At 34.7% G+C, this 19,134-nt stretch overlaps 1 protein-coding gene across 3 annotated transcripts in view; it reads right to left on the bottom strand.

The window, feature by feature from the left end:
• The window catches only part of Rab3c (RAB3C, member RAS oncogene family), a 244,078-nt gene extending 233,602 nt beyond the window's left edge, over positions 1-10,476 (bottom strand). Inside the window, exon 1 of one of the 3 annotated variants that reach the window (XM_013073532.3) lies at positions 10,222-10,476. In XM_013073532.3, the coding sequence (XP_012928986.1) occupies positions 10,222-10,239 (18 nt within the window). In that variant the 5' untranslated portion in view covers positions 10,240-10,476. Of the gene's footprint in view, positions 1-9,367; positions 9,577-10,221 lie in introns of those variants that run through there. The other 2 variants (XM_021261391.2, XM_004848495.4) reach the window with 2 other exon arrangements.
• Between the last annotated feature and the right edge of the window lie 8,658 nt (positions 10,477-19,134).

The following is a 19,134-nucleotide window of genomic DNA, read 5'->3' as shown; positions in this document are numbered from 1 at the left end:
TTCTTTCTGAGATGTCAATTACAGGTATATTAGTTCTGATAGTTTTACAAGTCATTGAGGCTCTGTTCATTTTTTCTTTATGTTTGTCAAGTTGTATATTTATATGGATATGTAGTATATGGGTATATATGATATATGCATATGTAATATATGTGTATATATGATATATGCATATATTTGGCTATTATTGTTTAAAGTTAAGTTTATAAAACTGTATGGGGGATTTATAATGAATGACATGTAATATATATGACAACAATTTCACAAAAGATGAGCTACATGAAATTATATTATAACCAAGTCAGTATATTTTATGTGAAGTAATATAATACTGTCCAGATAGACTACATAACAAGTCAACAATTCATATAGTAATTCTTTGAATTAAACACCAAAAATGTAAATGTTTATTCAAAAATGTGAGCAGAGGAATAGAAATACTTAAAACATTTGAGCAAAATAAAGATAAAAAAGAAAGTAAAGGAAGAAAAAGGTAAATAAAGGAAGAAAAAACAAATAGAATAAGAGTAAAACAAATAGTAGAATGATAGATTTAAATCTAACCACATTGGTTATAGACTAAAATGCCAATTAAAAGGCAGAGATTTTCCACACTGGATGAAAATGCAAGGCCCAACTGTACATTAGCAATAAGACTCAATTTGAAATATAAAGATACATAAAAGTTAAATGTAAAAATATGAAAATGTATGTACAGTGTACCATGAAAATACTGTTAAGAAATTAAAGGTGTCTATATTAATATTAGTCTGAATACATTTTAAGACAAGAAGTATAACCTGGGATAAAGAGAGACATTTCACAATAATAAAAAGGAAAATTCTGCAATGAGACAAAAAAAGTAACATATTTATGTGTGTACTACTAACAGAGACTCAAAATACATGAAGCAAAAACCGAAATAGACAAAAAAATCCATAAAGGCATAGAATATGTTAGCAACACCACACAATATCAGGACCTACTTTATATTTATTGACCACTGGTACACCTACAACTGTAGCCCACATTAATCCACATGGAATGTCTATAACATTAGACCACATCTTGGCCTAAAAACAAGCTAAGATTGTAATCTTAAAAAAAATATGTTCTTTGGGAACAACAGAATTTAATTAAACATCAATATCAATAAAATGCAAACACCAAGGAAGTACTCAAGTATTTGGAAATTAAATATATTTGTAAACCTATGGATTAAACACAAACATCCCAAGGAAATGAGAAAATACTTTGAACTGACATATAACCAAATACAATATTCAGAAATTTGTGAGCCAGCTAAAGCAGTACTTAGAGGGTGATTTACCATTTTAAATGCTTATATTTACTAGAAGAAAAGAAATATTTAAAGTCAACTATCTAAATTTCTATCTTAAAAACCCAAATAAAGTTCTAAAGTATAAAAAGGCAAAGCCAAGAAAATATATAACAAACAACATAAAGGCAAAAGTCTGTTATGTAAAAATAATAACATTGATAAAAATCTAAGAAGATTGGAAAGTGAGAAACAGAACTTATTAGTAAAGAAGAATGAAAGAAGGGATTGATTTATAGATCTTAGAGGAACGAAAGGAAAATAAAGTATTTTGTACAACTTTATATTAATAAGTTAAAAATTTAGGTAAAAAAACCTAGCCTACAAAATCAAATTCACAATAAAAGAAAATTTCAGATATACATATTTATTTTTTTATTCCTGCCATAATGGATGTTTAAACTAAATCCATTTATTATTTATGAATCAGAAGTCTGGATATAGTGTAATGTAGCTGGGTTCTTTACAAGGCCACAAGCAATGTGTTGGCTGGCCTAAATTGCTTCTATCTGGAGCCTCAGTTCAGGTTGTTGGCATAATTTAGTTGCTTATGGCTGCAAGTCTGCGATCCTGTTTCTTTGATCATCTTCAAGTTAACTATCTTTCTCAAGTCTTGAAACTCTGACTTCTTCTGTTATGTCTCTGACTCCAACCAAAGAAAGTTACCTGGTTTTAAGTGATCATGTGATTATACTGGACCATTTTGATAATCCAGGTTTATCTCTTTATTTTAAAATCCATAATATAAATTACATCTGATAAATTTCTTTTGTTATATGAAAAAATTTATTCACATGTTTTAGGGTTAAACCTTGGATGTTTTTGGAGGGAACATTCTGCCTACTGCTATATACAAAAGGGAATAGAAAGAAAGATTAGATAGATAGATGATATATAGATAGATAAGACAGATAGGAGTTAGTGTATCAGAGCACTTTAATTTGTCAAAACAAAATCCCACAAAGAAAATTCTGGAGTCCAATAGCTTCATTGCTAAACTCTATTAAATATTTTAATAAATAAAACACACCAATCTTATACCAAACAAAATCACTCAGAAAACAAGAGGAATAAAACAATTTTCAGATTATTTTATAAGATCAGCATAGCTCCCATTATAAACTTCTAAAAGCATTAAAAGAAAATTATAGAGCAATATTCATCATAAATTTAAATGCAAAAATATTTAATAAAATATAATCAAAGTGATCCAGAAATACACAGAACAGACTACATAATGACCAACTAGGAGTTATCTATGGAATGGCAGATTAAATCAATCAATGTATTCCAACAGCATAAGGTTGATAAAGCACAGAATCATATTGTTAGACTCAGGAAAAGCACTCAACGAATTCAATACCCATTTATGTTAAAACCAAATACTCTTAGAAAACTATGAATCAAAAGAAATACCAAAACAAAATAAAACAAAAATACTAGATCCAACTTCACACTTAATGGGAAGACTGAGGCTTTCCCTACTAAGATTGGGAAGAAGATACTCTACCAAGCCTTCTACTCTGTGAAGTAAAATACAAAAAAGGAGGTCACTGGAAAGAAAGAATAAACTATCTCAATTTTCAAATGATACAACTATTTATGGAGAAATTTCTAAAAATATTTTCAACTTACTAAAAATACATAAATGTAGCAAAGTCTCAGGACAGAAAGTCAAGACAAACATGTCAAAGAAGTACAGAGCCCAGACATAGACCCTACCTATAAATAATAACTCATATTTTATTTCAAAAATCTAATCAAAAGACATTTTAAAATATGAATATGCAAGTCATAGAACGAGGAAATTTATATGTGTTAGAGCAAAGCCTAATGTGAAGATTAAAGACATTTAGCAATAAAAAGACGTACAAGTCCCTCACCTACAATAGACAAAAAGCTAAAAAGATATTCCACAAAGGAAGATATATAAATGACTAATAAGCCTATGAAAATATGCTCACCATGATTTTTTTTAAAAAAAATTCAAATTCAAATGAATGAGATACCACCAAATATATATTAAAATGGCCAAAATTAAGGCCATTGATGCCATTATGTTGTTGAAGAAGTGGGGGCCCTGGAATTCTCAGATATCACAAATGAGAAAATAAAATGGTATTATGACTTAGGCAAAAATTGACTTTCTTATAAAAAATATATCCTTCATCCCAGAAATTCTACTTTTAGGTATTTACCCAGGAAAAATAAAAACATTATTATAAAAAAACAATGAAAGAATATTTATAGCCTTATCCATTAACTAGAAACTGTTCTGCACAGCAGGAAAATAAGTAACAGAATGAAGTGAAAATGTATAGATGAGGAGAAAATATTTGCAAACCATACATCTGATCATGGTTTAATAAGCAAAATATAAAAGGAACTCAAACAACTCAATTACATGAAAACAACCCAATTAAAATAGGAAAAGGATCTAAACAGACATTTCTCAAAAGAGGAAATATGAATTATAAGTGAGAATATGAAAAATGCTCAGCATCTGTGATCTGCAGAGAAATAATATTAAAACCACAATGAGATATCACTTGTTAGAATGCCTATTATTAGGAAGATAAATGAAAACAGGTGTTTCCCAGTATATAGAGAAAAGGAAAACCTTCCACACTGTAAGTGAAAATTTAGATCAGTATGGCCCATTTGGAAAACAGGACAGAAGTTCCTCAAAATGTATAAATAGTATTACCATACAATCCAGTAGTATCACCTGTAGATTTTGCTAGTCAGTTTTCCATTACTGCAACAAATACTTGTGATACAGTATATCAATTTAGAAAATGAAAAGGTCTATTTTGGCTCATGGCCTTGGTGGCTTTAGCCCCTGATCTATTGGCTCCATTGCTTTGGGCACATGATGAGACAACTCATCATGACGGAAGTGTTTGGTGGAGTAGAATCACTCACTTCACGGACAGGAAATGAAAGGAAGAAGAAGTGTTAGGTTCCCACTATACTCTTCAAGGGCACCCCTCCAATGACTGGAAGGTCTCTCACTATACTCTACCTCTCAAAAGTTTCACTACCTCCCAATGGCACCAAGCTGAATACCATTCCTTTAATACATAAAATGTTAAGCAAATTCAAGATCCAAACTGTTAGCATGAGTATACATGCAATGGAATTTAAACTGGTATGTTAAAGAAAAATCTTCACTCTTGTGCAGACTAAGCATTTAACATAAGTCTTTAAAGTACAGTCCAGATCAAAACCATAGCTTGAGTATAGGCCCAAACATACTATAGGTTGAGTATATACCCAAATCAATTGAAATTGAAATGTCAAAGAGATACCTATTCCCATATTCACTTCAGCATTATTCATACTAGTTAAGACACAGGAGCGATTTAAGTGTTTATCAACTGATGGATAGAGAAAGAAAATGTGAGATATATGTACAATAAGATATCTGACAGCCTTAATAAAGAAAAATGTTTTATCAATTGTAACAACCTGGATGGAACCAGTGGGAATAGAGCCAAGTGAAATAAGCCATCAGAAAGACAAATATTGTATGATCTCACTTATATGAAAAATTTAAAAAGTCATACTCATAGAAACAGAGAGTAGAAAATTGATTATCAGAGCCTAGTACAGAAGAAGAGTAGGTGAAATAAAAATACTGATCAAGAATACAGAGTTTAAGTTAAAAAGAATACGTTTCAGTGCTCTATTCCACTGTAAAGTGCTACAGTTAATAATAATGTATTAATGAAATTCAAATTTTGCTAAAATAGGTTTTTAAATTTTTACCACAAAACAAATTGGTGAGGTGACAGATAAGCTTGATGAAATTTTCTAGAATGTGCACAATTTATCCTTTTCTTCTTCTTTTTTTAGTATGGTTAAAAGGGGAGTTTCTTGACCCAGTACAAGCTTACTCTGGCAGTAGAAAATGTTGATAAATCCACAACTTCTTGAATTGAAGAGAGTGGAAATGGAAACCTATTCTTATAGCACAAAAATTAATTTGTACTACAGATTAATTCCCCCTTGATACCCTCTACTTTGCTTCACAGAAATAAGGGGGACACCAATGGTGTAGGGAAGATTTCTAATTTCTCCAGGGTAAGCTAGGGATTTTTTTGTTTCTGTAAAAGGTGAGGACTAAATGTGTATTTCACATTAAGATAGAGGGATGATCATGGACGATGTATAATGTCAGAAATTCACCAACAGCAAAGGGGAATAATGCCACACAATTTCCATAGTCAGTGATATGTTGATATTTAGATGTTACTTCATTGTAATTTGGTTTGTTTTTTTGTACAGCATGGCTGCACTTAATAGCTACCAATAGCTTTCACTTCAAGTTCATCTTCGGTCTACATCACAGCCTGTCCTCAATCTTCTTCACTTTAATCAGCTCCCCCCTCCGCCCCTTTGGCACTTTGCTTCTTGCTTTGGGTAGATAGTTTTTATTTGAAGTTTCTTAACAATCAGAAAGCTCTGCATTTGTGAGATGATTCAAGAAGCTTGTGATAACAAAATTGAACAGTAAGTATTTTAGACAGGAACAATGGACTCCCCTTTGGTCATGTAAGAACCTATAGGAAATTACAAATCAGGAAAGAGAAAACGTCTCCCCCCCCCACTCTGTTTTTTTATTTATTTATGGAGACAAGATGCTGCTCAGGTCTAAATTTCCCAGGCTAGGCTCGAACTTTCAATCTTCCTTCCTCAGTCTCCCTGAGTGCTGGGATTACAGGCATGCACCACCTGGTGCCAAACTGCAAGAATCTTTAAAACATTGGTCCTTCTCAAATACTTAGTTTAGTTTATACAAGCTTATTTTATAAAGAGAAGACAGGATCAATATATTTTTCTTTCTTCTGAACCAAGTGAATGATTCACATTTATCAATAGTGGTCTCATTGTTTACACCACCTATTTATGTCTTCTTAGGAACCCAAAACAGCAAAGGAACGAATATGAGCTTTTAGACAGAGAAATCTGGCAGAATGTTGATTCTTCTGTGTTGAAAACATTATTTAATCCTAATAAGCTCCAGTTATTTTGCTTGTAATTAAGCCAATAGTAATTTGTAGAATTTAAAAATACATCTACAAATATTTTTGACCTATATACATACTGTATAATCATATATATATAATTGTTTTATACACACAACAACACACACACACACAGACACATATAAATGCAAAGCACAGTGCTAGGCACAGACAAGATAAACTGGTATTTGTTCAATCTGGCTCTTGAATCAAATGACAATTTGTTTGCCAAAGTCTTCTCCTCAAGTCATGAGCACTTCTATTCCCTACGTCATTTGGCCCTCAAGACTTATGTATACACTAAATGAGAAGACACAAATGACCACCTCCTGCATTAAAATTCTAAACTCATTTCTCTCTTTTTTTTTTTTTTTTTTGGTACTGAGGATCAAACTCGGGACCTTGTACTTGCATGGCAGGCACCGGAACCACTGAGCTAAACCCCCAGCCCTAAACTCATTTCTTGAAATTATTATGAAATGTTATTCCTGATTAGTTATGAAGGAAATATAGATTATCATTATATTATTTCACTAGTCACTGTAAATCATCCTTCATTTTCTGTCAATCTAGAGAAAAATATTTTCAGAAAATATGTATATATCAAAAACAAATACCTTGAACATAACACCAAACTATTTATACAGGTCCATCAGATGCTTTTTAAAGGACAGTATATGCTTTTTTCAAATGTTTCTTTAATTTAAAAAATTATAAATTAGGAAACCAGTCAAAAAAGTAAGAAGCCCATTTTGTTTCACACTTACAAATGAACTAAATGTTTTCAAAAGAAGAAAACAATTTCTTAGGAAAATTAAATTATGAAATGAGATTTTGTGACTCATCTTTTAAAAACCTATGTAAAAATATTTAGGGAATATTTTTCAAATGACAATGTTATTCAGTCTTTAAATTAAAAAAAAGAATTTCAATTATTTATCTTGTAATTTGACCCTTCAAAGTCACCTGAAATATGCTTATGTATAGAAGTATAGGTGCTGAGTATTACTGCTGCTTTAAATAAACTTAAATTGTGTTTGTAGTGTTTACTTTTCCTATTATTATATATTCTTAAAAATCTGATAATAATGGAGAGAAGTTAAATAATAGCAATTTATTAATTAAAGCAAATCAATTATGTGGTTCAATTAATTATACTAAAAAAATCTTTGATGATAGCAATTGGTAGTTTAGAATTTTAAATGTCAAAAATCAATTCCAATGAATAAAATTCACTGTAAATAAAAATCTCTACCCACAAGCAATTTTATCTAATTTTTATATTACTTGGTTGTTAAAGTTCTGATAAACATAGGGGATGACAGTGCCTACTATATATTTGGTAGACACAGGGGACAATTTGAAATATTTATTTCCTAAAGCATTAACTTCATAAAGTTCTATAACATCTAAAGACTCTTCTGAACAGCAACATTTACAAGAAAATAAAATCAATATACAATGTAATTAATTGCCTAGTAATTTATTTTCACAGGGAGATGTCAGCACATATATGACATCACCTTTAAATACTAACAATTTACTTTATTCTTTTTTTTAATTCTATTAAACTTTTCTTGCCATGTAAATTTAGAATGTATAACATGATGTTTCAATACACATATATGTAATGAAGTATTATAACCTGCATTTAAATTGACTGCCAATGTTTACTTCTAATCAAATATGGTTAATTTAACCAGTTGGATCTCGGCAATACCTCCAGTAATGGAAAATTATCATTTACCAATAATGTCTTGAGTGCAACAGTTTGTATCTTTATTGTCTGTCCAGATTCTTTTCACATCAGGTCTGGAATGAAAAGCTAAGTCACAAACAGAGGTATTAGAAGATACACAATAGGGCCACTGTTCCCTGGAACAAATCAAATTTTCAATAACTCTTAAGGTAATTTGAGGGCTTGTATTACATAATCCTTCAACAAATAATTAAATTTTATAGATGTTACATCTAACAGGCCATTCTGGTACCTTGATATACATAACCCATAAAATAAATTAAAAGTAAATCAAAGCAGATGGTTGAAGTTCTTGATTCATGAAGAAACTATGGAAAACTTTAAGCCTGGATTAATGTCAAATATTTACGTTGCTGGGTTTGGCAGCAGAGGTGGGTTCTCAATAGAGATGACACATCACAAATGATGTGTTCTATTCTCCCAAACCATTCATAAAATGCCTTTCTGTTATGCAATGGGAGCACTCTGCTTGGTTAATGAACTCAGGCTTATATTTAGCGTAAACTGTCCATACATAGAAAGGAGAAATATGCTCATCTTTACTTAAAAACACATTTAAGCCAGATACTTAGGTAGAAACACCTTTGTACCAGGGCCTTTTGTGTTTCTCAAGGAAGTAAATCCAAGAGCGTTGCTGAAATGGGGAATCCAAACATACAATAAATGGTAAACAAACAATAAACCTCACACAGGAAAGCAGTGGTCAGGGTCTACCAAGTCTAAATGTTATTTTCTGCTAATATTGGATACGAGAAAAAGAGCACTTTGGAGACTCCCAACATTGGCTTCCCTTTCCCTAATGTGTCCACTAAGCAGAATTCCCTTTATTCAAATGCCGGTGAAGAGTTCTCAACTCCAAGCCTCACTGACCTGCCTTGAATCTCTGAATTTACATGGTACTCACAAACCTGGAAAGCCAAGAGGAATGATCAATGCCACCAGAAGATTGCATGTTCCTCTGACTTTTGTTTGCTCGGTTTTCATTTTTCGGTAGACACTTTCCTACCACCACCCCACCACCCCTTTACCGTAAAGATAATGAACAGCCCTACCCTTTATCCAGACCGCCCTAATCACAACCACACAGAACGTGGAGGACCCAACTCAAATCCCAGAACAGAGACACCTCTCCGAGAGTGGCTGCATAGACCTTCCCTTAGGTAGGGCAGTTTGTGTGCGGACCAAGGAGAAAAGCATTTCTCAATTCCTCCCGAGGCCACTCTTTTTGCGTAGACCCACCTGCATGGGCGCTTCGTGTCTCATTGTAGGCAAATATCCTTTCTCTCTGGTTAGGACGGTGCTGAACCGGGCGCTTGGTCAAGAGTGCAGCCCGCGCGTTCCACGCTCCACACTGCACTCTTGGGTTTCTCCAACCGGCTCCAACATCAGCACCAGAGCTGTCCGCTCCAGGCGCTGCGCAAGCGTACTGCCCGGCAGCCCCGTGCTCTTCTGGGAGTTGTAGTCCATCCGTGCAGGGCTTCCGTGAATATGGGAGTGTCGAGAACTACATCTCCCAGGAAGAACGCAAGGGACACTTCGCTCCTCCAGGGGCAGAGGGGCGAGGAGCCTCCCTCCTTCCCCTTTCGAATCGTTCCTGGGTGTTGTTACTGCTCTCATCCTCTCTTACCCATTTTCTCACGAGGCACCGGCGAAAGTGACCCCAGTTAGTTATGGCTGGAGATTTTTCTTAGTTAACTGTCTCTTTGGGAGCCAGACCGTGCCTCCCCGGGTACTACTTTGTGCTAATTTTCATTACAAACGAATCGTTCTGGGACTTTCCGCCTTACCTCTGTTCACCTGGAATCCGGAAAGTTTATACATTTTCCTAGGCTGAATGGGGTAGTTTTCAATCTTATTCAACAAACGAGAAAATGACAATGAGTAGCACGCATGTAAGGAAAGTGGTTTATCTGCATATTCCACTGAGAAGGCGCGCGCGCCCACATACATACTCGTGCGCGCGCACACACGTACATACTCGTACACACACACACACACACACACACACTCACACACAAACACACACGCACGGCCCAAAGTCCGCGAAAGCGAGATTTTTCGCTGGACACGCTGAGGAACTCGCTTCTGCTTACCTTTCCATACAGCTCCATTGCAACGCGCGGCTTCGAAATTCTCAAGTTAATCTTGCTCCCAATGAGGTTAAGGGCTAAGGCTGGAAGCAGGGCTAAAGTGAAAAGGCACCACACAATGGAAGACGGGGTAGGGGTAGTGGCGGGCGGAGAGGGGAAGGAGGGACGCGAAAAGACGGCTGAATTCGATGGACGTCTCCTTTCCTGTGGAGGGAAGCGTGAACTCTCCAAGTGGCAGCAGCAGAGAAAGAGCTGCGAGTCTCTCAGGAAGTGCGAGGGGCGACACACCAGGCAGCCCCTCCCCGGCACCTTCCTCCCGCCCTCTCTGCGCGCCGCACCCCACCCCTGGCCGCGGGTTGGGGGAGCTGATGGGACACTGGGTTATTTACCCAAAGCAAGTCACATAAAATGAACACATCAACAGAGCCCACAAGCGCAATCAGGGAATAAGACGGGAGGCCTCTATTAAGTTATCCTGTCCTTTCTTTAACATAGAGCCATTCCTTATACTGCAGTAGCACTTCTAGACTAGTTCATTACACGGTTTGAAATCTTTGAACTGTACTTTTGTTACACTTAACGTTTTCCATCAGCTGACTGATATGCATGACTCTTTGTGTCCTGTGTACCTGTCTAGAGACAGCTCTCTCCTCCTAAGAGTGAACGTTGATCATCCAGCAATGATCCCTGCCTTGGCATGAGGTAAATTTATTATATTGGAGGCTGAGTACAAAAGAGAATGGTAGTCTGCAGGAAGGCAAGGAAGAAAATGACTTGAATCAGCTTTAAACTTCATTGCATTAGACAAAGCAGAAGAACGGAGGTTCTGAAACTCAAATGTGCCTGTCTCTTGGAGGGGAGGACCAACATGCATATTCTCCAAATCACGTGTAGAGATTCTGATTGACTAGATCTGATGAGAAGTCTGAGTATTAGCATTTTTAAAAAACAGCCCAGCAATTCTGATGCAAGCAGTTCTTTTAATTAATTTGAGAAGCATTGTCTTAGAAAAATTTTTATGTAAGACTTTGTCAAAGATACAAACCGTGAAAATTTCACCATATAGATTCAATAATGTGGCAACCATGTATTCTAACCCATCATATTCTAACTGCCAGATTCATTTGAGCCTTTGTTTTTTGTTTTGTAGCAATCTAAGTTCATGCAATTGGTAAGAATATATTGTGATATCATCGAGGTAAATAAGTTCTATAACTTCTCAAAAAGTACATTTTAAAGTGTTCACCTCAGAGTTGAGGGTTCTGTGATATTAGAAAAATTTAATTTAAAATAGCTAATAAAATTAAAAAATAAAAGATAATCACATATCAATATGTTTCATGATGACACATTCCTACAAGAATTCTGAAATTTTTAAATTAAGACAATCTAATGGTACATTTTTTATAAAAGTTATTTTTTAAGAGAAATAGCAGTGAAATAATACACTTACATGTGTAGAATTATTTGTCATTTAATATTTCACAGTTAATTAGGGTTGGCTTTCTCAGAACAATGTAATTTTGGAAATCATCAAAGTTCTTAAGATTCAGAGTCCAATATAAAACATATTTAAATACTATCAATATATTCAATTTATGTATTTACTGTTGTTTGGGAAATGTATCCCTTATCAATCTTTTACTAAAAATTATATACATCCTTGGTTTTTAAATATGTCCTATTTGTGACAGGATCCGTGGAAATTGAGTTTAAAATTGTAGAAACGTAAAAGGTCTTTGGAAACTTATTGCTGTCCTACTCATAGTGCTTTAGTTGAATATTTAGGTGGGTAGAAGAAGGAAAATAAAATACACTCAGAAGTCTAATAAACAGAAGTGGAGCCGATGATCTCCCTAAAGTCAAAGCAGCATCAGAGCACTTTGATTTGGTTTGACACCAGGCCACCATCTAGGAATCTTTCCCAGAGGGACCAAAAGGTTATTGAAGCTCTAGCTCTTATGGCCACAGTCTAGTCAGCAAGAAGGAAGAAAAGATCAGATGGGCAATACCTCATCCCTTTATAAGTATACATCACTGCTCTTATATTCTGGTGCCTACTACTCAGTCTTATGATAATAAATGTTCTAAAGGAGGATAGGAAACGTCTTTTTTCACAGAACATATGTTTGGCTAAAAATGAGGAATTTTGTTACAAAGAAAGAAGAATGGGATGAAAGGCATCGGGAAGCAGCTGGTAGTCTACCACAGAACATCAGATGACTGTAACATAAAGCTGGCTGCTTCCTCCCTTGTACAGTTGTACTGAAACCTGCATCTCTAACTTCAAAATGCACCTGTTCCCAGGGATCTTTGTAACTGAAGAGCAACAGAAGACTTAAAATCAAGTGATTATCCAGAAGTTAGAATATTGTGGCTTTTGTTGAGAAAACAGGAAAAGAGGAAAGCCTTCTCCATTTACACTTGAATCTGGGGTTAGGAGTTGATATGAAGATGTTAAAAGGCAGATTGTACTTTATAGAAAGGAAAGGGACAAAAAAATAGTGAATGTGAACACTCACCATATTAGAATGTAGAGCAGGCCCAAAGCTGCTAAGCCCCAGTGAAGGTAAGTGGCTGTCCACAGTCACAGAGCATTGGCGAGGTAACTGGGATGAAAACTCCTAAAGTGCTGCTTGGATATTCATCTTTCTTTGTGCTGCCTCACGTCACTGTTTAGATAGAGGTTTTGCTGCCCTATGTTCATCTAATAATTACTAGCATTCACAATGTTGTTTGTATACATATAGTTCATCTATTATTTACTTTGCTCTTATCAGTCCATGACTGCATCAGCTCCATAATTTAATTATTTGGCCAAAAGATAGCCAGGAACAAGGAAACTTAAGTATTAATTAATAACAATGATTTTGTTGATATCAAAAATAACAATAAGCTGGGTATAATGGCACATGCCTATAGTCTCAGCACTCAGGAGGCCGAGGAAGGAGAATTGTAAGTTGAGGCTAGCCTGGGTTACAACTGTAAGTTCAAGGTCAAAGTAGGGGCTACACAGTAAGTTCAAGACCAGACCTTGTCTCAAAAATAACCTAAAAATCAAAAGACATTATATTTCTACCATCATCATTATCTCTACAAAGATTCATGCTGAAAAAATTCACTCAGGTTTTGATAGAAAGATTAAGGACAACCTCTGGGGATTCATTATCACCTTCATGCAACCCTTATTCAAATCCACAGTTCCAAATATGGTAGGATGTCTAATCTTGCATATTTCTGGGGACTATCTCCAATTGAGTGAGAAATTTTTCTAGCCTGAGCCTTACTGTCTTTGTCTGACTCACCATGTTGAGGTTAGCTTTAATTTCAACTTTATGCAGCGTCTAAGAAATGGTATTGATTTCCTCAGGTTCCCTCAAGAAGAATTAAATATTCCCAATGGCAGTATTGATTGTTCTTAAATTAAAAGAAAAAAATAGTTTAACTCATTCCTACACATGAGGTTTTCAACATTATAAGTAATCAATCTCAATAAGGCACTTCATAAAAATTAACATACTCCAAGTGAATGTAAAGAAAATAATGCTTTCTGTCCACAACGTAAATATGATTCTATTAATGACAGCTACTCTTTTTTTAGTACTCATACTATGGTATGCACTTTATTTATATTATTGCATTTAATCCTCAATAGCAGAACATGGTAATATTATTAACCTTATTTTATTAAGAAGAAAAATAATAGGTTGAGGAGAGATAAGTATTTCACCTGAAGAATATCAACTAGTAAGATGTTGAACTGGGACTTAAAGCTCAGGGTTATCTGATTCCAAAGCCTGGACTTTACCAAAGATTTTCTCATAAAAGTTAATATTACTTACTTATAATATATCTTACAATCTCTTACACAGAAACTTTTCTATGTTTCTTTCTTGTTTACTTTGTTTTATAATGAGGATACAATTATAGCCTTATCATAAAATTATAGTTATTTATATTTTTAAACTCTACTTTTAAATTTGAAAACTATCAACATTTTTAGATAATTATCAATTCATTTAATTCACCAGGAATATTACTAAGGTGTTTCATATCAAATTCTTATCTTTTGGTAAAGTATACGTTTTGTATTCCCAGCTCATAGAAGATATCTGTAGAATAAACAGATTCTAATTATGAGAAAAAAAAGAGAAATACTGAGCAATATTCCTCACATTTCACTCAAAGTACTTATTCAGCTACAGGTTTCAGATTGCTATCATTGGGTAAGGATTATGTGCCTTACCTCTTTTTTTAAACTTTGAAGAATCAATGAGTAATTATTATGTTTTTATTTTTAAAAATTACTGCTCTTATAAAACTATTATAATTTGTGGTAACAATTTTATAATTAAGTCCTGACATAACTATGTGGAGTTCAGATGTTAAACGTTCCAATGGGGTTCTGAGTTGGTGAAAGTGAGGCAACTGATAAACTGGTTTTGAGGATAGAGGGCAGAGCGGCCCTTGACAGTGGATCCCAGAAGACTGGCAACAGTGCAGAGCTGCTGCAGTGAGAAGAGAAAGTACAATCCCGCACAGCTCAGGAACTGTGAGGGCTACCTGCTCCAGGTAGCAGTGTGGCTTTCTGAAGCTACTTCACTGTAGTCTGCTGGTCTTACATCTCAGAGCCAGAAAGAAAGAAAGAAAGAAAGAAAGAAAGAAAGAAAGAAAGAAAGAAAGAAAGAAAGAAAGAAAGAAAGAAAGAAAGAAGAATGAGAATCTTAATAAGTATCTGTGTTCTGAATTTCCATAGAATTTTTAAAAAAGCAAATACTAGGAAGGGATCTTGGAGATAAGGTAGCAAAATCCATTCTTTTTACAGATAAGAAATTAGATCCCTGAAAAGTGCAGTCATCTGTTTGAAGCTCCACAGAACACCTGATACCATTACAAATATTGGGGAAAATGACAAAGTATAAATGAAATCATGATGTCATTTATTAACATAATCTTTTTACATATATCAACAAGGTCCATTAAAATATTTTTAGGTTTACCTATTCTAATTTAGTCAAAAAAAGACATCATCTTTATCTTCATCATCGAGGGGGCTCCAAATTAGTCTAGGAAATCAGACGTATAAACATGGTAGGTAGGTGGTGATTATATAAAACATCAGTGATGAGTAACACAAAGCGGTGCTTGGTTAACTACCTGCCTACTCTGTTCACCAATAACTGCTTTAAAGATTCATAGGAGAGTGTAATCAGTTCAGGGATATGCTAGGGAGAAGTAAATGCCTAAAGAAAAATTTAAGAAGGTCATTTAATTGTAAATATAGAATGAGAGACATAGAATAGGAGGCTTTCAAGGGAATTTAAAGATTGTCTAGTTTTTTCTTAGTTTGTACATAAAGGAACAAAGGCCAACAGTTGAGTCAACTTTAACTCACTTAACATCATACTAATTAGAAACAAATCCAGGATTAACATATAATTCATGTGACTTAAGTCTAGGGTTCTTTCTAAATATATAATATTTCAACAATTACTATTCTGGGCCTGAACACTTACTTGCTTTCTCCTAATTTAACCATAGTTTTGCTCAAAAATTATGAAATTACCACACACTAAGTCAGAAATCAAAAAGCTCCTCCAGAAAGTTATGTGACATGATAGTTTCCTCTCCTTTACTGATTTAGAAGGAGTGTATGAGTTATAAGGAGAATTGAAGTATATGACCCTTTTCAAATAAGAGATGGGAAAATATTTTAAAGTTTGTTATTTAAGACATTTTAATAGTAATTAAACTCCAGAACAAAGTTTTATCATTTTTCAATTTAAAATTAAGTTTGATCCATGTCTCCACATACTACAAAGATCATAAATTCCATTATCAACTCTTTTAGCAGGACAGAGGAGAGGGAATTTCTCCTTCTTGCACCTTGGGCTTCACCAGAATGTTGGAATACATATTGGATAGAAAATGTTGGAGTCTGAGCATCTCACTCATCATTCATGATTCCCGAGGCTGCTCTTTTTTCAGGTCAACATGGCCTTTTCTGTGCCTTTAGTAACAAACCTTTTCAGGAAATTTTCTCCAGTGCACCCTCAACAGCTGCTTACTTCTGGCTGTTAAGTGCCTTAAGTAGATGAGGAAAGTAAAGATTCCTGGACAAAAAAATTCACAGGCCTAGCACCCCTACTGCAAAGAGAGAATGTCTTGCATCTTCCATGATCAATCTACAGAAAAGGAGACTCAATCATCTCTCAGCAGCTCATCTGTTACCCTCAGTTTATCTTCCTGCCACACAATTAATAAGAAACTTGAGTTAGAAATATAATGTACCATTTCCAAAACAGAATTTTATACACAATATTTTGTCCACAAAGGTGCTATTTGTGTCAAATAAATTTGACATTACAACTTCTATCTGTTCCATTAGTTCTTTCATAGACTAAGTACATATGTGTTCAGAGAGGAGCAAGAGCAGATAATTATAAAGCACACATTCAACTCTAGCTGAAACAATCATACTTGAAGTACACTTTTCTATATATTGCCATGCCTTTTGGAAGACACATTTTCTTAATTTTACATGAACAGTATTTTATAATAATAAAGGCCTCTTTGAGAAGTAATTTATTAACCTGTGAAAAGTCACAATAAGTGCAGATTCTGTAAAAGCATTAATTAGCACCATGTCTTAAAACAGACCAGAGTAGATGGAGGAGAACATTGAAAAAGCTGTATTTACCTGACATACTTTATACTAAGGATTGTGTTAGAAAGTTCACATAGTTTAAGTTAGTGTTTACAATAGCAAGAGGTAAATATGATTGTCCTCTGTATTGACAGAAAGACATGGCATGGCTAAACTAGGTAATTTGTAGAAAATTTAATAAAGGAGTTATTTACAGACTTTTGAGCAGTGTTAGTGGGAACCAACAGAGGGAGAATATAGTGCTCTGGGATTAGAAGCAGCAAGGAAGAAGCGAGAAGTTCTAGCTTAACTGTCAGGAAAAGAGCATTTATTAGAAGCAGGAGAAGCTGCTCAGAGGATGGAGTCAGGAGTGTAAGGAAATTTAATGAGAGTCACACCCCTTTTCTCCTGCTTTCTCCCCACTGGCTGAGCCCCTTGAGAATGCACAGCCAAGAGCCCATTGATGCAGCCCAGGAGCTCAGCTCCCAAAGCCACAGCAGTGGGGAAAAGGGTGCAGAAGGAGGCAGACCAGGAGATACCAGCATAGACCCCCATTTGAAACATGAGAAAATTGAAAAGAAATAATAATTTTTTCAGGTTAAAGAGGGAAAGCAGTGCAAGCTCAGGTACTCCCATGTTAACTACTTTGAATTGGGTACAGAAAAAAATGTGTATTTTTACCATAAGGAGTGTTTTCCAAAATTCCAACTTCATTCTTCCCTTATTTAGCTTTCACATACATATCATGTCCATGATACACAGTGAGGGTGAATATTTGTATGGTCGCATTTTAAAGGGATCCTTCAATAATCCCTATATACCATCTTTATTTCATTTGCTTTGTCTATTGTTCCTTAATGTGAACAATTCTACTACCATGTATTTTAATTAATGAAGTTAACAAGTATTTAAGAGTTGCCTAAAATGTACAACTGCTTTGACACTGTAGAGAATACTACTGAAATATATGACAGAGTCTGTATCTTTAAATGTTTATAATCTTTTTTTTAAGCCAAAGTTCTCTATGTGGTCCAGCAAGCTCGAAACTAAGGGTCCTGTCCTCCCTAAAGAACCCTGCATGGACCCCTGTCCATAAGTATGAGTTGTTCCTGACTTCTTAACTACTTTTTAACCAATACTTAGAACAGTGCTTAGCTCATAGTAGATGCTGAACAAATATTGGTCATTTGATGAATAATAAGAAGATATAAAATTATGGAAATCAAGTATAATAAAGCCCATAAATGTGTAGCACACATACTAAAGGATTAAGGAGCTTGGGAGGAAGAAGAGTAGGGATGATCTCCAAAGACTTAGGAAGACTTGTCAGAAATGGAGATGTCAAAATGAGCTTTGATAGATGAATGAAGATTAAGGGATATAAATGGCAAGGTCATTTGCATACCTTAGACTCAAGAAGGGAAATGACTTGAGTGATTTGGGATTTTCCCATAGGAAGTCAAGGCAAACATAATAACAGAAGAAAGTATTTTCTGGAGGAAAAACTACAGATAAAAGTAAGATTAACTTGGCTGAGGGAGTAAAATAACCAACCATCTTGGTTTACCCAGGCTTGATGAATCTTGGGATTTGAGATTTTCAATGCCAAATTAAAAACAAAATCTAGGCAAGGCAGGGCAAGGGAGTCTTACCCTACTGGAATTGAAAAACAAATAGTAATCAGCTCCCTCTCTGCACTGCCCTGTCCCTGTAAACCTTAGCTGAGGGCATGTTAGTGTTACACAAATATAATTTCTGATCTTGTTTTTTTTTTTTTATTTTCAGACTAATGGAGTATTACATGTTGGTAGGAAAGCATTCACCCCTTGAACAGCAGCCAGTCATGGCTGAAGATTCTTAGACTACCAATTTATGTTGCTTTTAGTATAACACAAACTTGGTTCTCACAAAGTCAAAGTCACCTTTTTTGCCTTGTGATAAAACTGACTATAAAAATATTCAAGTAGGGAGTTTTTCTTTTAAATGCATTCATAGGAAGTGTTTTTGTGGTTGTTGGTTTCTTTTTCTTAACTTTCAGAGGCTACTTGAGAGAGAATTACTCTCATCCTTCAAGAGGAGATACAGGGTTGGAGAATAGCATTCAGATTCAAGGACTTTAAAGCTATATGAATTGAACCAAAGTGAAATGAATTTGGTTTACCACACTGCATTATTTCCTTATTGAATTCCTTGTTTCTATCTGTAGAAAAGGGGATTGGCATGTAGTATAACAAAGGTGAAAAATTACACAAGACTTTGTGGAATTGATT

Source organism: Heterocephalus glaber, unplaced genomic scaffold, assembly GCF_053883595.1.
Source record: "Heterocephalus glaber isolate CG9 unplaced genomic scaffold, H.glaber_assembly_v1.0 deba00001538, whole genome shotgun sequence".
NCBI lineage: Eukaryota > Metazoa > Chordata > Mammalia > Rodentia > Bathyergidae > Heterocephalus > Heterocephalus glaber.
This window is presented reverse-complemented; position numbering and strand designations above follow the sequence as displayed.